Here is a 24,015-nt window from a genome sequence, read left to right as displayed (position 1 = left end):
GTATCACCTGATAGCCAATAAGAGCTGACCTGAACAGGATAAAGGTACCCCCCACCCCCCAGCCCCAGAGAGATAAACAGGAGCTCAGAGTTTATTCTGTTAGACAACAAGCATTAAAAAGGGTTCCTGCCCACCGAGGTGCGTCTCACTCCTGAACGTGGCACCGAGTTTAATGCTCACTGAACAAACCAGAAATCCCACAAATAAGGTAAGAGTTTCTTTGCTGTTTAAATCTGTCTTTGGTTTGGTCAGAGTGTGTGCATGTGTGCATACACAGTATCAAACAGCACAGCTATAAAGTAAGGACGTATGAGTGTAACAGGCAAGGATAACGTTCATGTTAAGTCTTCAAAGCGCTCAACTTATCATTGCGTAACGTTGCCTCTGATCACTGGATATGTGAGACAGCTTAAAAATCCATGGCAAAGGCAGTGCTGCAGCCCCTCTGGCCTTCAGCCTCTGACAGCTATCACAGCTAACAGAGGCTGATATTATTGAGCATTTTCACTCTGTAGTCAGAGACTAACTGATGGGTTTTTAGCTTTACACTGCACAGAATGTAAAGAGGTAATATTAAGGAAATGTTAAAGAAACTGAGAAGTTTCGTATGCTCATCATGAGCATGAATGTCATGGTGGATTGACTGTACACGGACGCTGTCCATCTGATCTGACTGAGCTGGAGCTGTTTTGCAAAGAAGAATGGGCAAAGATTTCAGTCTGTAGATGTGCAAAACTGGTAGAGACAAACCCTAAAAGACTGGCAGCTGGAACTGCAGAAAAAGCTGATTCTACAAAGTATTGACTCAGGGGGCTGAATAATTACACACACCCCACTTTGCAGTTATTTATTTGTAAAAAATGTTTGGAATCATGTCTGATTTTGGTTCCACTTCTCATGTGTGCACCACTTTGTGTTGGTCTTTCACGTGGAATTCCAATAAAATTGATTCATGTTTGTGGCTGTAATGTGGCAAAATGTGGAAAAGTTCAAGGGGACTGAATACTTTTGCAAGCCACTGTAACTCAGTGTTTGTCTCATTTGACCATAAAACATGCAGCTGAAAATTCACGGAGGCTTCTTTCTTGGTCAGCACGCTCTCGGTCCATGGCGATGTAAATCTCGCTTGAGCCTTGGTTAGTTCCTGAACATCCAGACTCTCATCTGAGGGTGACAGGGTTTTCTTCCAGATGTTGGCAAAGTGGTGAAACATCAAAATAAGAGAGAAACTGCCAGTCGTAGTTAATCAGGATCACACGAGAAGTTAATAGACCTTGGCATTGTAAAGTCTATTTCAATGTAAAGACATTGTAGAACCTTTAGAATCACTTATTAAAAGATTTAAGTGAGTGTACGGATTTTTCCTAATCCAAACAAAATACATTTAAACCCAGTCCTTGATTATTTTTTAATGCAGTAAAGTTATATGCTGTGCAACCTTTCCACCAAAGACATTCATGCTCATGAGTGTATATAAACCACAAACTATTTATTCCTGTTTCTTTAAAATTATAATCTTTGTAATGATGTGAAAATTTTCTGTGGATTTCTTTTATACAACCTGCATGAAAGAATTTAAAAAAAAAAAAGTCAGATTAGCCTTTTGTAGTCCATCTTCAGGACTTTGTAGTTTCATCATGGCAGACCCACCTCAGCAAACCACACAGTTCTTTTCCTGAGTCCTTAAACTCTTCTTCACATCCCTCCACGCTGCCCTGGAGGTCATGTGACCAGTGAGACAGCAAATTTGGCTTTAGTGCAGAAAACATCATATATATAAATCAAGTGAAATAAATCAAGTCAAGTCCAGTTTTAAAGCCAACAATGAAGTTATCCTGATATATTTACAGGAAGTGTGCTCACTAATCCCCTCAAAGACATAAACATCTGATTTTACTCAGTAAACTAAATGAGAGTACTGATAACAAAAACATGTTTGCTAGCTAAAACCTCAAACACAAATCTACATGTAAATATTTTGTCTCATTTTCAAATGAATACGTCCGACTTAATACTAGAGGAAACATTTAATTGCTTAAATAAAGATGAAATAAAGTTTTAAGGGAACAGGATCCGATGCAAAAGTAAACTACAGCAGCTTTTCCTATGAAATATTTCCTGGATTGCACGGTACCTATCAGCATGCAGCATTCGTTGTTTTTCTGCTGCAGAATCCTTCATCATTGTTGTTGCTCTATTGATATCACTCCATAGATCATAAAAAAAGACTCGTCAGTGTCATCTGGATCCATTAATGTGCAGAGCTTTGAGGTCCCATTAAAGATTAAATATAAGTGCAATAATGAGACAGCTGACCTCCTGAGAGGCACTGATCACTTCCCTGCTCTTGGTGAAAAATGCTTGAGGCTTTAATAACGTTAATGAAACACTTCTTCACCTCATCGAGCAGACGGGAGCCACAGGTGAGCCGAACCGTTTGAAGCTGTTAGAAACATTGAAGTACTGAGCAGAGAAGGTGGAGAAGGGTCATCGTCCTTGTTTTTGTGTAGGAGTCAGCGCTGTAATGGCTGATGTCAGAGTATTTTCAGATGTTACATATTTGTTAAAACGCGTGACCTCTGTGGTGCTGTCTGATGACTTTGTTGCTGTGCTTTGGTCGATGATCCTCACCTTTGAGCGTTTGCAGGAATCACAGCGTCGTTGCTGCTGAGAGCAGCGGCTCAGTAAGCTTCAAACTGTGACCTCTTCTGGTTTTGCAGAGAATTACAGCAACATGCAAATCAGAATATGAAATTTACATTTACCATTTATTCAAGTCTGTTTCAGGAAGCAAGATCGGGGATAAGTGTAGTAATCTCAAATTCCCCAGAAACAAGCTGGGATGCTTACACTGACTCTGCACATGCTCAGTATGATACCCGTATATAAAAGATGCCCACTATGAAATATCAAATTTGTTTTGTATCTTCAGTGTTGTTAAAATGTTGGTATTTTGGAGGGAGAAGTGACCATATTTGCCTCAGAGTGGAGTGCTACTTTATCAGCTAATGCTAGCTAGCTTAGCTAGCAGTGTCTAGCTAGACCCATATCTGCTGGTTACCAAAGTAATAAAACAGTCTACTGGATGTATTATACAACATTACAAGTACACCGACAGTTGAAATATGGTGGCGAAATCTGGTCCAGTGATTCAAAGTAGTGTAAGTGAGGCCTAGCACACAGCTAGCAACTGCAAGTGCCCAGTGATACCTGTCAATCAACGTGGCCACACCCCTAAACTTAAACCTTACCAGCATCCAAATAAATAGGTTGGCATAAATGTCACCCTGTACAGGTACAGGTGTTACGAAGGGTTAAACTACCCACAGAAACCGAAACTGTTTTTGAACCAGGCCGTTTATTTCTGTTCTGAACACTGGAAACACTTTTGAAGCCAGCCTCTAGTGGACATAAGAGGGACTGCAGCTTTTGGTTTTTAAATGTTGAATTTATTTAATTTAATTGGATTAAGGGAGCAGGTAGTGATCCATAAACACATGGGGAGTGATAGTGGAGCCTATTGCAGAAAAACTATAGGGGATAAATCAGGGTCAATACTATGACCTCAAATGAAAATCACGATTAATTGAACATTTTACCTCGATTTTGATTATTGATTATGATCATCAAACACACACCTTGATAGTTTACCAGGTTTGCACTGTGAATGTGATCTAAAGCTGGCACATTTGCTGCGGTGATATGACTGTAACAGATTGGTGGGATTACCTTGGGTCACTGAAACCATTTTTCACGTGATTTTCTTCTTTATGTTTGATGTTGTCTTCAGTAAAGATTAAAATTATGTCCATACAACAGAAACAGCATTTTTAACTATAATCTTCATCAAAAAGGAAAGTTCGAAGTCTATTCTTAAAAGTAGAGAGAGGGTCTGTCGCCCAAACCCACACTGGGAGCTGGTTCCACAGGTGAGGAGCATGGTAGCTTTTAGAAACGCAGGAGCGACAGGTAAGCCTGATCGGATTTGGTCTGATATGATGAGCTTGTGCACCCGACAGGAAGTTGAATATGAAAAAAAGCTTTCTCCATCTGAACGCAGGTACGAGTCATGTTCCTGATGTATATGTTTCTGCTGTCTGCTCTTCCAAACGGTGAGTCCCTCTGTAAAACCACATTATATAGGATCCATTTACTAGTTCTACACTAATAATGGATTGCATTTATATAGCACTTTTCTAGACCCTCAGAGCGCTTTACAATGCCACTATTCATTCACTCTCACATTCACACACTGGTGGAGGCTACAGTTGTAGCCACAGCTGCCCTGGGGCAGACTGACAGAAGCGAGGCTGCCATATCGTGCCATCGGCCCCTCTGGCCAACACCAGTAGTTGGTAGGTGAAGTGTCTTGCCCAAGGACACAACGACCAAGACAGACAGAGCTGGGGATTGAACCGGCAACCTTCCGGTTACAAGATGAGCTTCCCAACCCCCTGAACCACGGTCGCCCCGATATACATACATTTGTTTTACCTGCTGACTCAAAGATTATAAGGATAATTTACCAATCATTTATTAACTACTAAAGAGTCAGAAATGCCTTCAAAGCATGAATAAATCTTTGTGTCAGATTAGTGGTTGAGCAGAAACGTTATGTCTCCTTTAGTTTATTCATCTGTGTGTGCTGATGTGGAAAGATTTAACTTTGGTGTTTTAAAGGTTACATTTATGACCTTAATTGTTTTATTTATCCTTATCCAGCGCTTCCTGCCGGCTCCATCTTCTGTCCAGACCCGGAGGCATATCACATGACTGGTGAGAACAGAAGCAAACATTATGTAATAAAATGAACGGATAGATGGATAAAAATAGACAAAAACAGGACTGGAGGCAGAATGTGTATGAGAGGGGGTCAGAGGGCATTACAAACTCTTATTGCTGTGGGGATGAAGGAGCTCCTGAAGCACTCAGATCTACAGTACAGTGAGAGGAGCCATCTGCTGCTCCTGTGCCCACCCAGGAGGCCACGGAGAGAGGGTCTACTTTAGTCCATCGCCCCCCTCTGCCACAGTTTTAAGTGAGTCCAGCCTCCTGCTGAGCACCAGGCTGGCGTTAGGCTGTTTGTGGTCATTTGTGTCATGCATTTCTTTATAAAATAGACATTGATGGTGACATGTCTGCTGTATGATCAGTCTCGTCCTCACATGTGGACCCCTGTGCTGCATCTTTAAATGAAGTATGGACTCAGGACTTTGTTTTTTCCAGCTGAGTTTTGCTGAGTCTTCGGTGTTACAACATGAGACTTAATTGTAGTGATAAAGGTACGGACTCGAAGCTGCGTTGTGTAAATTTCCTAAACCTTCATGGATCTACAGCAGCACCAGTGTTCTCAACTTGGATAGCTCAAACAACAGTCGTAGACTTTCTGTGGCGTTGTGGGCCGTTGTTGACATCAAGGTCGAGAGGCTTTGATGTTCATTGCCTCCTATGGTCTTAATCTTCACTGTACCTGCATGTGGAGACCTGCAGTCCAAATAATCTTCCACCCTGTGTGCTTCTCTGGACTCGAGTTACCTGCAAACAGGATTATCTATGATTAAATCGCTCTGCTCTCCACCTCAAAGTTTACAGAAGCTCTGCAGGTTCGATCTTCTCGCAGCCTCGGCGCGTTTGTTCATTCACCTTCTGTCGTCTCTTCCTGCAGATTGTCTCGGGTTGCGCTTCACCTGGATACACTCGGTCTTCGATAACTTCCCCTCCATGCTGAGCTTTGTGTCGAAGCTGCACTGTGCGACGGGGATTTGCCCACGTGACCTGGAAGATTATGGCTGCTCCTGCAGATATGTGGCAGCTGGAAACCCCGTGGATGCTCTGGACGTGTAAGTAAGCCTCAGATCGCAGCGGGACTGCGGTTACAGCAGCTGCTGAATTTAAAATACGGCAAAATTGAATTCAGAGGCTGGAGGCAGGCAGGTGTGAAGCGGGCTGGGAGAGTCTTCGCTGACCAGTCCTCCCATTCCCATGGAAAATATTATTCATTATGCTGGAATCCCTCACAGGAGTTACAGTACAGGAAATGTCAAAATCAAGAGACAATAGCTTTAGGGTGGACTGGAATAATAAATGAAACCATGTACTTACTGTAGTACATCTCTCAGGCTGAACACCTTAAAGGTCTGTCAAAGTCATCAAGAAGAGGAAAAAGCAACTCAGGGATGGTTGAAAATTTTTTGAGAGACTTTCCACCGTTTTCAACTGTTAAAGCTAACCTTTAGCTAAAGCTAACCTTTAGCAGTAGAAAGGTTAACTTTAGCTAAAGCTTTAGCTAAAGTTAACCTTTAGCAGTAGAAAGGTTAACTTTAGCTAAAACTAACCTAGAAATCTTCAGCAAGTCAAAAACTGCAGGCTAAACTAAACACTCAGTTTTAGACACTTTTTTTCTAACCTGGATCTGTATGATGCTATATGATGATACAGAAGCCACACCCACTTGCTGGGGCAGCCAATCAGAAGAAACGTCACTGAAAAGGAAGGGTTGGACTAAAGGAGGAGGGGCTTGTTTCTGACAGAGCATTAGTCGAGTCGCTGTAGTAAGGCCCAGGGTAAATAAATAAGGATGATTATAAACTGTGAATCATGCAAAGCTGCCCTCACATAGTAAAGGAATAAAAATATGGAGATAGAAATGCGTATATTGTGTCCCATTTAGGGATGACAAAGCACTTTATTATTGTAGCTCCGCCCCTGCAACAGGGAAGGGGAGGAGCTACCAGTCAGGGAAAGGTGGATATGTTATCTACATAATAAAGTTCTGTACAAAATACTAAATTTGGTCAAATAGCTGTGAGCTCAGAGCTGAATTAATAATTAATAAATATTATGACTTCTTTTTCTTTTTAATGTTACATTTACAGCTGAAGTCACTTTTTTTATTCATGGGTTACAAAATTAGCTCCTTCATCTCTGTGAAGCTAATCACTGTACTTGATAAAGAACATGTAGCCTCTGTTTCTGTGCCATATCGTAGAAAACATGTTTATATGAAAATAATTATGACTATTTCTCAGATAAAAAAAAAAAGGCAAAGACTTTTGTTTTAATCCCAGACTCAATTGCTTTGATGTACTTTTATAATAAGCCACTATATTCCTCTACGTATCTGCAAACACCAGCTGTAAGTGTATATGTGAAGAGCTTTTACTGTGAAAGGCACGTGCAGGAAGCACCCCTGCACTGAGCAGGTGGTGTTTCGCGTATCGATCGGACTCTCGTCATGTTATTCATCATTTCTTCTTTTTCCCGGTTTCCGTCTACAGGTGCTGCGAGGCTCACCGGCTGTGTTACCAGAACGCTGCCCCCTGCAGGCAGGAGCTGCCGCTTGCCCCGTACAACTTCAGCTGTGCGGCAGCTGCAAACACCAGCTGTGGTGAGACTTAGTTTATTTTGGGAAATGTGCTTGTTTGCTTTCACACTGGGAACCATCACAAGACTTTCGCTGCCAACAAAAAACAAGTTTTACTCACAGTGGAACCAAAGTTGATCGTTTTCACACGAGGAGTTTGTACAAAGTGAAAAGAAGCGATACAAAAGTGACTCCGACAGAGTAACACAGCAGAGTAAATAAAGCCTGTGGCACTAGTACAGTGTACCAATGTGGCTCTTTCTGTCTTGAAGATGCTGCTGATTTGTGCCAGCAGAGGTTCTGTGAATGTGACCGGGCCGCCATCGACTGCATGACTCAGAGCCCGTACAACTCATCGCTGAGAGGCCTCGCCGACACGTCCTGCTCAGCTACAAATCAAACAGGTGAGACGAAGCGAAGTCGTCTCCAGAGCCAACATCTGGCTACGGTCTTTGGTTCCTTTGGATGTTTAGTCACTTCACTCATGTTTTATAAGGAACATATAGATTCAGCTTCCTTCAGTGTTCCTGAAACCACTGCGTCTTTCTGTACATCTGCATTACAAGCAAGAAAATAAATCTGGCTCTCTTTAATGGCACCAGTTTGGCAAAATGGGACCAAATCCATGACTCGTGCTGTGGAGGACGAGGAGGAGAGTGGATCAAAATCACTGATCAATACAGGTAATATAAAAATAACTCCAAAGACATAAATCGTGTGCAAAAGGGTCTTCAGTGCAATAAAATACTGAACACACTGTGGGTGAAGCCTCAGTTTGAGTCTGTAAAAGGAGAGAAAAGAAGAATCGATGTCCTGCAAACTCACTGTGGAAACAGTTTGAGCCACTTAAAGTAAATCGAGGTACCGCAGACAGTTTTCAGTCACCAGGCGAGCAAAGAGAAACATGGATGCATCCAATTAAGTCTGGTGTTCTTTTAGGAGCAGCTCCTCTGCACACCCACACAGTTAGACCCAGACTCACAATCCGGCTGTTTGACTCGTTTCCAGCTGAGTTATTTTTACATTTAAAACCTGGTTTAGGTTTGTGTTTAACACTTTTCCTTGGACGTAACCTCAGACCTTTTTTATTATTATTATTTCAAATTTCAGACAGTTCTTTAACATGCATCAAACTTCCAGACTTGGTTTAAAATCGGCTCGATCTGAATCCTAAAACTGCAGTCGGAGATGGTCGTAACACGACAGCAGTGAAGCCGGGCTCTGTGCTTCAGTGCGCCTTCACATAAATCCTGATATGAAATGGTGAAGCCTGACTGTAAAAACAACAACTGTTGCAAGTAAAAAGAACAGTAAAATAAATATTTTAATTCTGAGTGTGCTGCTGTTTATTTGGTGCAGGTTTGCCCACAGCGGTCATGTCAGTGGGGGGATCTGTGAGTGTCACATTCCCGTGGCAGCGTGCTCGGTGTTGCTCAGATTTGAAGTTTATTTTTTCTCTGTAGAAAGAAGTTTTCTTCCCACACAGTGAACAGCGGATACTAATGTTTTTGTCACTTTTTACGGAATTAAACTCAAAGTAATGTGATTACTTCCACGCTTTAAAGGCTGCACGGTCGCACTCTCTCCTGCACTCCATGTTATCCATTGTTGATCTGCACACAGCTGTTACCGCGGTCGTCGCACGAGGTTCGCATCATCGTCATGAGACACTCTCACAAACAAAATCACAGCTTAGTAACATAGTAACACAGCGTGCTTACAGGAAAGTAACAGTAATCGAATTACTTTTTTTGCAATAGTAATCCCTTACAGTAACGTGTTACTATCTCTGTGACATTCACGTAGGCCTTCTTGCTTTTTCTGTTTCTGATCTTTGATAAAATTAAAGGTAAGATTGTTGTTTTTTTTAATCTTGTTTACAAACTTGTTTCATTCTGGTTTCACTGGTTTTATTTGCTAAGACGTGGTTATTTGCTGGGTTTCAGCTGGTTACTTTGTTTTCAGAAACATCCAGGCTTAGTGTGGCACAGGTTCCTTTAGACTGATTTCTTCGTTTCCGACAGATTTTTAATTTGGTCTCAGAACATTTTGGAGAACTTTTCCACTCCGTCTGTGGATCTTTGGTCTCAGTGTTTCTGTCTCTTGACGTAAAGCCGGATGAATCGTTGATGCTGTGAGGAGAAAAACTTCTGCTCTCTTTGAAGATCTTTCTTCATGACTCTTGCTGTACGTTCGGCCTCGCTGTCCTTCTGAGCGAGGCTGATTTAATAAATTTTAGCAGTGAGCTCATTAGTCCTGCCTTTCTCCGGTGTGTCTGACAGAGCTCGCAGCTAACAGCAGTCTGAGTTTCTCATTAGTTTGACCGTGTGTTTCAGAGCTGCTCGGCGGCATCGAGGACACAGGTGAAGTCTTCAGAGCAGCAGGTAAGTCTGTGTGAAACTCCGGGGGCGCCACGATCAGCGTTCCTGAGACGGCGCGTCACTTTCTGAGCGGGTCGGCGATGTCGCATCACAGGAAACGATTGATTGGGCAGAAACGCAGACGGCTGAGTCACACCTCAGCCAATTAAAACAAGGACCTCTGGATGTTTAAGCTGCAGCTTCCTGCCCACATCCAGCTAAAAGAGAAAGAAACCAGTGATTGTTCAGACCTCCTTTCATCCATGTGTCCAGATAGAGATGTCACGTCGAGCCGAGCTGCTCGCCGCCTCAGAATCAGGAGAATCTGAAGTGAAGGATGTTATTAAAGGGAGGGAGGTTTTTTTAAACCTGAGGACGGCCTGTCACGCACGTCAACCTGAGATCTGTCTGAAACTGAACCCACTCTGTTTAAACTCGAGATCAGCTCGAATTCACTTTATCTGTTACTTTGATGTCAGGAGCAGATTGAACTGAACAGGATCAGGAGCACGTCGAGGTCCATACGTTACACATATCTGTAAAGCAGTGCTTACATCCTTGGACTAAGTTTCTGATCACAAAGGACATAAAAGAGAGAATATTGGGCTCACGTTGATCCTGCCGACACAAATCCAAACTGAGATATGAAGCATCACGTTAGCGCATTAATGTGTTTCCTTCTCTCTGCTTTGTTCGAGTGTATATTTGTGTGGAGAGGCTGAACTTCTCCTGTGTCTCTGCAGATGTTCTCCCAGCAGAAAACACCTCAGAAAGCTTTAATTTCTCCAGCTCGTCCTTCCTGCCAGCAGGTAAAACTCCTGTTTTTATGCTTCGCTTTACTTTCTACAACTCTGCACGTCTCCAGAGCAGAACAAAGTGAAATTTCAGGTTTTGGAGAGTTTTAAGATGCTTCCAGCCTTGAACTCGGAGTGCTCATAAAATGGACCTCCCTCCACTTCCTTTAAGAATTAATGGAGTGGAAACAGATTTCCTTTTCTGATAAAAACAGATTTAACAATGTAGTCTGATGGTAGCTTTTACTCACTGCCATTTAAAGGTCAGACGTCTACAATCAGAAGCTCCTAATGAAGCTTGTTTTGGTCTTTAACCAAGAGGAAAACAACAATTTTGATCATGAAATCAGATCATGATCTGATGTGTGAGAACTAATCGCCTAAAAATAGCACGAACACGGTTACGAGGTTCAGTTTAGTCGCTCCGGTTAGTAAAGCGTGAAGCTTAGCAGGCAGCTACATGCACCCATCAGTCTGTCGTTCTAAGACAGACACAGAAAACATTAAGCCTTGATATTCTTGATATTCTATTTCAGTGATGGCGCCAGCCTTCGTTGCCTTTTGGTGTCCACACTTTTAAAGCCTCAGTGTGAACATTTCATTCAGTAAATAAAGAAAAATGAGACTCACACATTAAATAAAGCCAGAAAACATCTACCTGCATCCCAGACAGATGAATGAACTGTGACTGTCTCCTCAGCAGGGATGGACCCACCAACAACAGGCAGGGTGGATAACCAGAGTGACACCGAGGCCATGGAGTACAACCTCAGCACTCCAGCGCCGCTGATGCCTGCTGGTATGACCTCTAATTGGCCCTCGGGCCACAGGTTTAACTCGGCACCATCTGCGTGTTATCCTAATATTTCTCATTTTTCCAGAGGAGCTTGAGGAAGGCGCAGGAGGTGCAGCAGAGGTGGAAGAGGCAGAGATGACACACCTGAGTTATATCTCTAAAGGTAACGGTTACCTCGGTTACCTCACCGTCTCCCCTCCATCCTCTCTCTAGTACTTTTCTAGCAGATTACATTTGCTAGATGCTGACCGGCGGACAGCTTCCAAAACAGCAGAAATAATTTCCCCGCTGTTCGACTCCTGCTGCTCGATGACTCACTTGGCTCAGACGTTTCCTACTTTTACAGATCTGAATGAGAGCGCCGCAGAGGAAGCACTCGAGCAGGAAGAGATAAATGGGGATCAGATGACCCACAATCCTCCAGCAATCAGCCGGGGTGAGCCAGAAACACTCGGCGTCTCGATCACGACTGATAAATACAAACGTCCGCCTCGGGCTTAATATAAAGCAGCTCTTTTTATTTCAATGACGCGGTGTGCTTTATATGATCCCATAACTGAGCAGTGATTCATCCGGCGTCTAATTCATAAAAGATTTTCTAAATGAGGAACATGTCCTCGTCTGTGGACAGAAGAAAAAAGAAAGGAAACTTTCTCGGGTGCAAGTTGGAGCCAGAAAAACCTTCGTTAAACTGGCTTTTTATGTGCAGAAATATTATTAATCATAATCTCTCTTTTGTGGTACTCCAAAGTGAAACTTGCAACTTCATCCAGTCAAACTTTAAATGGATATTAGTGTCTCTGACTTTGTTTGTGTGCAACAAAACTAAAGTATTTATGCAAGGTGCAGTTACAATACAGATCACTAATAATCATAAAAGCATAACTGATTAAAAGTGGCTGATTTCCCCCCTCAAGGTCACCTCCTTCCACACCTGTGGGCAGCTTCCAGCCCCACAGCCCACAGGGAGCTCTGAAACCTGATTAAACACCAGAGTCTTATTTTTCACAAGTGTGTTTGTTCCAACTGGGTCTGTGATGAAGTTACCCCACAAGCAAGTTTAAAAAGAAGTTTTTAGCTGCTTTTAAAAGAGACCACTGATTTCAAGAAAAGCCTGTGGACTGATGCAAACCCTCCTCCTGTTTTAGTTCCCAGCCTCATACGCTGTACAGCCAGTAGGCCCTGATCACATGACCTCAGGGACCTGCTGGCGTACTGTACGCTGGTGATAAATGTCGAAATCAGAATCTTAAAGTGGACTCTAAAGTTACTTTTTGTTTGAAAGGTGAGTCAAAAATTAAGATTAAATGTTCCTTTTTCAGGAAATTAAGATTCCTAAAAGAAGATTCAGCAAATGTAGCAAGAAGACACTGTTTCTGTTTTCTCTTCACAAGTGGGGGAAAATGACTGAACCCTCTATTTTAATAGCGTCTCAGCAAGATCTGCAGGTTAGAAACCTCTTGGGGTTTAAAAGAAACAGAGCTGAACCTCATCTGCAGAGCAGTGACAAGAAATGTTCTTAAAAGTGTCAAAATGTGCAGAAGAGGGAGCAGAAACAACAGGATAGAAACTGCAAAGGCACCAAAACGGAACCTTGTGGCACACCGAAGGCAAGAGAAGTGAGACAGGACTTCAAAAATACAGACAGTGTATCTGTGATGTGATGACGTTATAATTTTATCTCTTGCAGATTCAGGTTTGCGCTTTCATGGCGAAGAGACGCCAACTGAAGCAGAATCCGAGCTGACTTCTTCACTGAGCTCCGCCACTGAAAACGCACAGGTGAATCAAACGGGAGCATCAGCGCCGCTCGGTCACATTTTACCATCGACTCCTCCCACTCCTCCTACAACTCCCAGAGAGCTGACATCAGCAGCCGTGGAAGAATCAGCCGAGACAGGTGATGAAGAAATACTTATCCTTTTATGATGTGTTGATTTTTTTTTAATCTCAAATTATAGATGATGCAAAAAGAATTAAAAGGACAGGGGTGTGGTCAAAGCAGGGGCTTAAGGTGGCACCGCCCTCACCCCCAGAGAGTTGAAGATTAGATTGTCCATATGAGAAAGTTACAATGAAGCCAAACCAAAGATTGTTCCAAACATTTGTATCTTTAATTATTTCAAGAGCTTTAGTTGTTTGTCCATGACACTGCCCTCTGGTGGCGGTACACATGTACAACAGTCTGCAGAGCTCTCGTAGGCCCGGTGCACAGCCATGATGACCCCTCAAAACATGTTTATGGAGACAGGAGATTCATTCACAATGGAAAAAATCAGCACAGCATGATGAATTTTTAACCAGCTGTCAAGTAGTTTGGTTTATTTATGTAGTTTTATTTTTCTGAATTCCTGTGACTCTGGATTGTTTGGGTATTTTTCTTTGTAGTTACTGGCTGGATTGAGATTGTTGTATTTTGCCCTTGTCTGAGCTTGTGTGAGACTCTGTCTTAGCACCAGAAGTCAAATAAAGCACTGAAATGAAGCTCTTTTGCCTCCTTATTAACAGGTTTAATCTTAGCCTCAACAACAACCACCACGAGTCCCTCTGAGTCATCTGAGGAGGAAGGAAATGGGAAAGAGGAGGAGGACAATGAAGAGGAGCAAGAGTCTGGTGAGCACTGTGAGTTCATACTGTATGACGGGAACTAAAGAATAAATCAGGCCTTTGTGAGTCCCAAAAGACTTCAGTTGGACTCATTGGGAAGTTTGAATATTCATGTTTCTTTTCTTCATCCTCAGTCTTTGATGTGCTCAAAACTACAACAATGACAACAGCAGCAACACCGTCAGCCCCAAGGAAAACTCCTCACACAGGTCAGTTTGTCACAGGGGGACAGAAATATCAGCTTTATAAAGTGCCACTGCCAACAATTATCAGACTACGAGACAGACAGTCATCTAGGAGCAGCATTTGGCTGCAGTGGGGAGAAAGAGCTTCCTTTTAACAGGAAGTGGTACCTGTACAGCCCTCTGTGCAGTTAGGAGGAATTCAACTGTTTAAACCAAAACTGTTTACTGTATCAAGCTGTGAACATCTTTATTTCTTATTGTGAACATGCAGACTGACTCACTGTTGGAGCCTCAAGTGGCCACTAGAGGAACTGCAGTTTTTGACATTTGCTTCATTTTTAGCTGCTTCGTTCTAAACTGCATATTTTTCCTTTGAGCTATTCTGCAGCTTCCCTTATGAAGTTATATCAACTGTTATATCAACATGCACGGTCTATAAAAATGGTACGTACAATTTTGTCATAATATTAAACTTTGGCCCTCTCGCTATAAGGATGGCCAGGAAGGATATTCTGTCCTGCGTACTGCGACGTATAACAGGATGGAGTAGTACCCCCTGGTATTTGACAAACTATGACATATTTATGCTGAAAAATGAAGCCTAAGCAAAAAAAACAAAAGCTGCAGTTCCTCTAATGTCCACTTGAGGCAGGCTCCAAAATTGTGTCAGTCGCTGTAGACTGACATATACAGCAGAAATAAACATATTAACATGCTGCTGCAGAAATGGTTTTGGTCTCTATGAATGGTTTAAACCATTGCACATGTACAGGGAAGGTGAAAGTTTACAGTTTATGCTTATCAATCGAGCTAGTTAGCTTTAGCTGTTGACATTAGCAACCACCATCATATTCAATTATGGTGACTTGTTATGAAAATCTGCAGTTTTTCAGAATGCTAACAGTGAGGCCAGAGTCCAGAAATCAGTAAGCCATGTCACAGTGGCTGCTTCCATCTTTTAAATACAGTTTGTCTTTTCATGTAATAAAATGAGTCTGTGCGACTCCTTTGTGGGTTTTTAAGTTGTACAACACAGAGGAGTAAGGTGTGACTCTAATCGACGCAGGCACTTCACCGGGAGTCTTTGTCCTTCAAATAAAAGAGACGTGATTCGGATTTAGACTCTTTCCTCGCCGCTGCTTCACAAACACACCGAGAGCTGCCAAATGGTTTGATCGAGTGTCACAACCCCGCTGCCGGGTAAAAAACATGTAACTATTGAAGTGGTTATTTTCCTCTCCTTGCGTCTGCAATTACGCAGCGAGGCTTTGACAGGTGTCTGAGGGGCCTCGCTCGCTCAGAAATCACCGGGTATATTTTTAATTTCAAGAAGAAAAAGAAAAAAAGACCAATTCCAGCTCTTTTCTTTAATGCCGGCGTTAATCAAGTGGATTGCATTAACGTCTCACTTCTGACAGCCTTTGTGTTGTGCGCTCTTCAGAAGGTGGAGGAGGTGTCAGCTTCACATTAACACCAGCACCACCTCCAGCTTCACAGGAGAGAGGGGAGGGAGGTGTCAGAGAGGAGACGAGCTCTCCGAGGCCCGCTGAAGGTTAGCTTGTTTTTCTTTAGCAACAAGCAGGCATTTCATTACAGAAACTTTCGGATGAGGAAAAATCTGACCTTAATGTACAGCGAAACATTCAAGGATGTTTGCTCTTTGGCTTTCTAGCAGAGGGCTGGATGAGATGACCGATATCAGGCAGCTGCAGATAGGAAAGGGCTACGTGCTCTACAGAGCTACCGATTTTCTCAGTTTGGCTGTTTCCACGTTTCTAGTCTTCATTCCTGGTGAAACTTCCCCAGTTTCCAGCAATTTTTCTCAAACATCAGCCTCCTACTAACAAACATGTACGTTCTTTACAATTTCAGGAGAACTAGTGAGATGGGAAACAGCCAGTGTGGTTTAGTCGAGGTGCAATTTGTGGGGAAAAGAATCAGCGTGGAGGGTTTTCATGTTGAAGCCTGGTGTCTTATTACTGCTGCCACTGTAACATTTACAGAATAATTCAACTTCAACCTGACAAAGTAAATGTAAAGGCACTTTTTGGGTATTTTAAAAACTACAAGCGAACAGAATATAAAAAAACCCCCAAACAGCAGGACTTTATGTCCAAAACGTTTGTGTCCTTCGTTAAAGAGATGTCAGCTGAAGCTGAACTAAAGCTGGGCTGTACATTAGTGTAATACCAGTGTGAACCACAAGATGGTGCAAAGTGTCTGGTGAAGACAGAGGCAGGGATCAAAACATTAGTGCACGCACAAAAACACATCTAATCATCTTTAAAACGCTGCCCTCTGGTGGTGAAAGGTTTACCTTCAACAGAAGATCATTATAATAAGCGACACTGATGATTGCATTTGCAAAAATATTTAAGTTTTGGCACAAAAGTTTGTCCTTTGCTCGTGCAGACAAACATAAACGATGTTATTTTAACATGCCAGAAGTGCTCGGTCCAACCGCAGGTGCAGTTGAACTTTAATATCAGAGACAAATATTCACAATGTAACAACACAGCAAGCTGTCAGCATACACATCAGTGTATATCACAGCGAGCAGTGCGAGCTCCCTGCAGCTTCCCAAAAAATCCTCCTTTTATTAGACTGAAAGTGAACACAGCAATTATTGAGACGGCAGCAGAGGCCAGCTGACCCCGTCACCAGCATATTCACCCACAGCCTTTAAAGCGACTCATTGAAGGAAAAAAAGCTCCTGCTCCCCCCACAGTGTACTCTTTGTTGTGCAGCTATTTTCTCCCCTGAATCTTTTTCCACAGAGTCAGAAAGTGCAAAGCTGCATCACCTACTGAGCGACAGACTTTCTGGCTTTTAATGTGTATAAAACTGTCATCTAGTTTAATATTGTAAGGTACAGACCTGAAAATATCATGGAAATAAACCTGATAACTCAACAATGAGCAGCACTTGGTGACAAAAATAAAAAAGTCTGTGGCAGAACGAGGCACAGATCAGATCACTGAGTACAGAGAACATAAAAGCTGTAATTACTAAAATTATTCACCGTTTTGTCAACTTTGCCCCAAAACAAAGTTCAAAATCAGTGTTTCCTGCATGTTTCACAACATTACGGCTTCATTAATCACGCTGCTTCATGTTACAGGCTGAATAACCAAAAACAAAGTCAAAGCTACATTTTTACTACGATAACAAACAGACCTTCGTGCACACGTGTCAGCGCCACAGCGTGGTTGGTTTCTTCTTTCAGCTGCTGTCCAGGTGATCTCTCTCCTCAGTAAGAGAACAAAGCATTACAGTAAGCCGGTGGGTGATGATGGGAAATAAAAAAAACATTCTGAGCATCCTCGTGGTCGCTCTGCTCACCTGACCGGCTCAGTCGCAGAATTTCATGTGAAGGCTCAGACATCAGCCTCTGCTGGAGTTTGAAGCAGGAGTCGATGTTCCCTCTCTCAGTTTATTGTAAGTGGTCAGGAGGGCTGATTAGGGAGGGACTCCTCACTCTGACCTGCTTCCCAGGCCCACAGATCACAACCAGAGTCACAACACAGGCCTCAACCAGCAGCTCGCTCCCACAAACCAAACCAGCGAGAACCACCACCCCTCCTGATGACTCATCAGAGGAAGATGCCACACCTCCTCTTCCTCCTGCTGCTGCTTTCAGTCTTCAGAGTCAAGGTGAGAAAGGCCCAGCTCGCCCCGCCCCGATGGGGATGAATTAGCATTTAAGCCGACCTGTGGGTGTGAGAATTTAATGACATGTTTGCACCGTCTTTGAAATTTGCATCCGTGTCATGAAATGTCAGGATCACTTCAATCTGCAGGAGTCTGCTTGAGCCGGCTCATCAGAGATGGGTGAGGAATATTTAAATGAAGCGAGGGGAGCCACAAAGCCTCCGGGGTGATCTTCACAGCACGTTTTCTCACATTTCTTTTTGTTCTGTTGCATTTCAACACAAAAATAGTTTTTGTTTGTTTTTAGATTTACAGTTTTGAAAGTTGTGCTTTCATCCCAGAACAGCGGGCGGTCCACTGAAGGAGACTTCCAAGTTTTCCATTAAAGACGGATTCTGCGGTGGATTCAGACTGACAGCTTCCAGTTTAGCTAGAAGTGTTTAACTTTATCCATCAGGGTAACTGCCAGTCAAAGTTTAGACTTATTTATTCTAAAGTAAGCCCTCGCCTTTAACCTCTTAGGCTCATTTACTGGACTCTACATTTTCTGTTTCTTTAAAAAAACAAACAACCCTTTGCGTTACATTACAAACTGTGACACCATGGGTGCAGTGGGTAGCTGGATTGCTGACTTTACAGGAGGGATCTAAGGCTTGTTTGAGTAATTCAGATTCCTACCGCCACCCACTAAAGGAGATGGACTTCAGTTTGTGTGGCTTTAAACATTTATAGTTTTATTTATACAATCTGATATACGAGATCAGAAAGTGAAAAACCTCAGCTGTCTGTGTTCTGTTTACCATCTTCTCAGTGAGACCAGGCCAATGCAAGTTTCACTGTACGCCATTAAATCATTTTCCAGGGTAAAACTGATGACCTGAACTGGTGACTGGTGCCAACTTTGTCCTCCTCCCCCAAATAAAAAAACAATAGAAGGATTTTCGATTCAATTCAATGTTATTTATATAGTGCCAAATCACAACAACAGTCACCCCAAGGCAAGCACTTTGGCGACAGTGGGAAGGAAAAACTCCCTTTTAACAGGAAGAAACCTCGGACAGAACCAGGGTCAGGGAGGGGCGGGGCCATCTGCTGCAGGTGAGAGAAGGATGAGCTTTTTGACAGACTGGAGTAGTTTCAGCATTTTCAAAGAGGTACGAGTAAAAAGAATCTAACGGGACGTCTGTGGAGAGATCTAAAGACAGCCACCACAGACCAGAGGTGCACGAGGAGATGACCCTGAATGTGAGATCGACCAAATCAGGCCTGGTAGCAGAGTGGAATTATGGGAATGTGAGAGTAGTTTCCTGTACAGCAGCAGCAGCATTACATGTGCATGCAGAGGCACTGTGTGGAGCTGAAACCTGTGACTGTCCGAATGCGAGGGCAGACTTTTAATCACGTTCTCACAGTGAGGGGCCGTGCTCCTCAAAGTCTCAGTGAGTCAACCTGCACGATGGGATTCCTGCAGAAAGCTGACAGCTACCGTTCTGTCGTTTCAGGTGAAACGCTCCCAACATCTGCATCAACCACATCTTCATCAGCGGCTACAGTGAGAACCATCGCAGAGACGACACAGAGGAGACCGGCCACCTCCGTCACACCGCGGTGGGAGGTCCACACCCGAAGCACAACAGCAGCGGTTTTAAAACCTCCGCCACACTCCACTGCCGAGGCTGGATCCGAGGAAAAGACCGGAACAATGACGGTCAAACCTCCGAGTGTGGAAGGAGGAGAGGAGGACGACTCGCGGGAGAAAGACTCGGACGGTAACGTCTGACCAGACGCTGGTTAAACTTCATAAAATGCAACATTTTCCCCATCAGGAGGCCTTCTGCCTTTCTCCTGTCTGACCTCTTCGTTCTTCTCTGACTCGACAGGTTAAATGAAAATTCAGATGAAATGAATAAATTAAGCATTTTTCTCTCAGGGGTTCAATAAAGTTAATTATGTTTCAAAGGGTTATGGAAGTTAAATTAAGTAATCTGTGACCTGTAATGACAGCCAGGCTCATAACTGACAGGAACAATAAACGTTATTTTAATAATATCGAGGTCTAAGCTGCGAAATAGGAAGAGAAAGATCCCCAAAGGAGCAAACACACGAACACACAGCAAACGTCTAAGTGCTGATGGGGTTGAGAATGAGGCTTTTTTAGATTACACTTGCTGAAACACTGGTTTCTTAAGCTCAGAGGTATAAAACAGGAAAAACATTGTTTTTAACTCTGTGGAAAAGACATGTTAACAGACTGCTGTGCAGAAGCTGTTCAATAAATGTAGAAGAATAGTCACAATAAAACGGAAAATTAAAACTGAAACTCCCAACTTTGAATCTAATATTTGAAATTTTAAGTACAAAAACGCAGAAATGGGCAGCGTTTTACAAGCAGGTGTGTCGTTACTCTGCTGATATTTCTTATTAGCGCTATATGCTCATTTCCTTTTACCAGGACGCCATCAAAGAAGAGTGTTTGTAAATGACTGCAGGGTTAAACAGTATAAAATATGGACGTAGCTCCAGGTCAGACAAATTAAGCCGAGGCAAAAGTACCTTAAACCTGCATCTATGTGGAGGCCACCAGATGGCGACGGTGTAGCTGCACGTCACTCATTCTGGGTCATGTTTTTGCAAATAAATTTAGTAAATCTCGGTTGCATTAAAAAAAAAAAAAAAAAAAGGAGGATTAGCTGTAGTGTCAAACTGCATTTTCATTGGCACAAGTCATTAGCCAATGAGCATTCGGTTCAACTGGCAGACCCGCTGCTCCTCAACAAGATGGTGCGAACGCTTATCTTGAGTCTCCGAAACAATCGGGTGATGTTACCATAGCTACGTCCCTGTTTTATAGTGTCAGTGGGACGCGTGGACTCACTGCGCCATCTTATGGTAAAAACTGGTATTGCACAAATGTACAGCTCCGTTCTAGCTCAGCTTGAGTTGCTCACTCTTCAAACAGCAGATATTTTCATCAGATGACAGTTTGGTGGAGCCGTCTCAAGCCAATTTCCTCCAGAACCTTTAGTGCCAGGTCCTGCAGCCCTGTAAATGTGGCTTTTTAAAAAAAATCACATCAGTGGATCCATGCCAGGCGATGGGAACACCTTTTTATACTGTGAAGTCTTTAATTCTTGCAGATGTCTTTAAGGCCCTCCAAACAAGATGATTAGGAGTGTAGTAGCACCTAGAGACGATTGAGTATCAATAAAGTTTAGTGATTGGTAAACTGGCAAAATTACAACAAAGTAGATGAACGATTGAGGATCCTGCTGGCTGACATGTGAGGGGATGGTAACGCATTGGGTGGAGCTTCATCCATTACGGACCAACCATTAGCTACAACGCTTTAAATGTGGAACAGTGCTCCTCACCTGATCATCAAACCGGGAGTTGCGGTTGAAATTTATTTCTGTATTTTTTCACTGCACTTAAGTTCCACAGATCCATGTAAATGTCAACCATCTTTGACTCTGTATTCGTGCAGTGCTTCTTCATCCTCTTCTGAAGCTCGCGGCCGCTGCTTGGAGGTCACGCTTCTTTAAATGTACCGTTTCTCTGTTGGCAGACTGGTTCGCTCCTCAGAGGAGGGCGGTGCCGTTCTTCGCCTGGTCCCTGCTGGAGTCTGTTGGGCTGACTGACATCGACCTGCAGCCAGACACCAAAGGTAACCACGGATAGCTGCACTTCCAAAGTCTGAGTGGAGCTCTTCACTGATGGCTGAGCTGAGATCTTTGCATCCTCCCAGCAGAATGCAGTCGCTCCTTCAGCGTGTACGCCAGCGACGGTCAGTCCAGGCGGGAGATGCCGGCGCTGGGGGAGATGCTCCACTGCCTGACGGGACGCTGCCCACACGAGTACGAGATGTACGGCTGCTACTGTGGACAGGAGGGCGGCGGTCAGCCTCTGGATCAGCTGGACAGGTGAGCTGTGTCGAGGAATAAGGATCGGGACTGTCCATGAAGACGCCCACAGCTGCGTCAGGGTTACCCGATTCTCCAAAACAGCGCGATAGTTATCAGCGCACAAATACATCTGCTGCTTTTCACATCCTTCATACTTTCATGGTGTTATGGTCCAAAGTTTAAGTGTGTGAGTGCTGCAGAGACCCTGATGACTGACTCCTGCTGGTCTCCATCAGGTGCTGCTTCTTCCATCATTGCTGCCTGAAGCAGATCAGCTCGATGGGCTGCAGGCCGGAGAGGAAGCTCAACGCTCAGATCTCCTGTGAGAACGCAAAACCACGATGTGAGTACGGCAAATCCCTCGAAACCCAAGTCTGCTGCACTGCTGACATCAGATCAGTTTCACACCTGATTCTCATATTAATGTAAACATTTAACCTGCAGCTGCCACAGAGGAAGAAAAAACACGGTTCACCTAAATCTCGTGAGAAATGATTTCCACTGTAGGGAGGTTCTCTGGTCTTCCTGCAGATGCATGTTTTCTGAAAAGCTCGTGTTTTTTGTTTATGAAACGTTATACTGAGCTTCTGCTTCTGTTGGTGTATCCAACATTTAGCTATAATTAATTTCTTTGCTAGCAGATCAGACGGGTATTACCAAATCCCTGGAGAGCCATGAGTTATTTTCCCCTCCAGTATAAATTAGAGCTGATGGGACCTGATGATGTGTGTAGTCAGCTCGGCTTGTCTGGCATCTTGAGCGTTGTTACCAGACGTGAAGGGAGGAGCGAGGTGGTAGCTCTCCTTGCTTCCAGGGTAATGGTCAGCTGTCATAAGGCTGCTGTGCCTCCAGGTACAGCAGCCTTACGACAGCCTGGATTTGCAGTATGATGTTGTTGTTTTTTAAAAAAGCTCATCATCATATTTGACTTCCTAGACCTCTAAAGCGCTTGTTGGCCTCTCCATCTGATCCCTCCTCACTCTGCTCAGGTCAGGGGGTCACTGTGTGCGACAAACTACAGTGTGTATGCGACAAAACCACAGCAGAGTGCATGGCGGCCGCACACTTTAACCACAGCCTGCCGGCGCCGCAGTGCCACGGGTCGACGCCCCCCTGCCGCCGAGCCAGCAGACCCCCCAAACCTCTGAGGGTCTCCCCCCAGTCCAGCGAGGAGTCGGACATGGAGGTCGGGGACGCCAGCAGTGAGGAGGACACGGCTGCGAACACACCTCCACCTCTGCAACCTCCTCACAGGTGAGCTTTTTATTTACAGCAGGAAAAGCAGGTAAACGTGTGCGAAAGTGATGATTCAAACAACTACGAAGATGACAAATTAACAACATTTGGAATAAAGCGTTATTGAATATTTCCATGTAATCGAATGGAGCTTCAACAAACACCGACACAAAGTTCGTCCCGTCAGTGCCGTGCTGATTATCAGATCCTTTGATCTTTCAGCTGCTACTTTGTTTCCACTTTTACATCATTTAAAAACAGATTTGCAGACGCTAACGTCAGAGAGCCACAAAATGAAGATCTCACTGTTTTTGTTAATAAAGAAAATTATATAGATAATTTTAATTTTTTTTTCATGCAGTAAGGTCCTAATTTTATATTCTAATATCACAACACAAACAACATGAAATTAAAAACAAATCTCTCTCTGCAGCCATGACAGCTCCCACCTGAAGGACGCCGAGAAGTTGACTCCTTCTGCTGGATCACCCGGAGACCTGACACATCCTCCTCCTCCTCTCTCTCCCCCTCCTTCTCCTGCTGCCTCCAGTGAGGAGAGCGGGGAGCGACCGACACTCAGCGGGGTTCAAACCCAGAACACGAGGCCGAGTGCAGGGCAGGGCCAGGGGCAGCAACCGGGAGACAGAGAGGAGGAAGAACAAGAGGGTGGAGAAGAAGAGGAGGAGGAGGAAGAGGAGGAGAAAGATGGAAAAGAAGAAGAGGAAACGGAGAAAGAGGAGGAGGAAAAATAGAAGCTAAAGAATTCCTTCTCTGTGACAGTCGTGATGTGAAGTCATTTTGGGGCCTTGCTGTGTCACAAGCTGGACTCAATGTTTTCTGACATCTTTGATTCAAAAAAGAAGAAAATCAGTTTATTTACTTTGATTTTTTTTTAAACACATGAAATGAATCTGTTGAATAAATGACGGCAAACACGCCTCTCTGGGATCTTCCTCTGATTGGTTCAGAGAGCCGACAGTAATAAAGACACAACAACTCAACAGCTTTGATAGAAACACTTTAATCTCAATGCACATTTTTCTATTTCAATAGAGGCTTTGTAATGAAGCGCTGAGGCTCTGCTGCTGCCGAGCTTCACAGAAATAATGTGCACTGAACGC

At 43.6% G+C, this 24,015-nt stretch overlaps 1 protein-coding gene across 12 annotated transcripts; it reads left to right on the top strand.

The window, feature by feature from the left end:
• The first annotated feature begins 52 nt into the window (after window positions 1-52).
• Window positions 53-23,831, top strand: oc90 (otoconin 90). 12 transcript variants are annotated; one of them, XM_080861807.1, is made up of 22 exons: window positions 53-208; window positions 4,061-4,112; window positions 4,723-4,776; window positions 5,666-5,840; window positions 7,278-7,387; window positions 7,636-7,767; window positions 7,966-8,046; window positions 9,700-9,747; window positions 10,467-10,532; window positions 11,221-11,316; window positions 11,399-11,476; window positions 11,660-11,749; window positions 13,004-13,213; window positions 13,822-13,935; window positions 14,055-14,129; window positions 17,601-17,759; window positions 19,259-19,525; window positions 21,322-21,420; window positions 21,502-21,676; window positions 21,895-22,001; window positions 22,648-22,912; window positions 23,328-23,831. In XM_080861807.1, the coding sequence occupies exons 1-22, from the start codon at window positions 173-175 to the stop codon at window positions 23,644-23,646; spliced, it is 2,808 nt and encodes a 935-aa protein (XP_080717933.1). In that variant the 5' UTR covers window positions 53-172; the 3' UTR covers window positions 23,647-23,831. The 12 variants fall into 12 exon arrangements, with proteins under 12 accessions (XP_080717933.1, XP_080717934.1, XP_080717932.1 ...); XM_080861808.1 differs by having other exon boundaries at window positions 11,218-11,316; window positions 13,822-13,926; XM_080861806.1 differs by having other exon boundaries at window positions 11,218-11,316; window positions 21,505-21,676.
• Window positions 23,832-24,015: the final 184 nt, after the last annotated feature.

Source organism: Rhamphochromis sp. 'chilingali', assembly GCF_963969265.1.
Source record: "Rhamphochromis sp. 'chilingali' genome assembly, chromosome: 16".
NCBI lineage: Eukaryota > Metazoa > Chordata > Actinopteri > Cichliformes > Cichlidae > Rhamphochromis > Rhamphochromis sp. 'chilingali'.
This window is presented reverse-complemented; position numbering and strand designations above follow the sequence as displayed.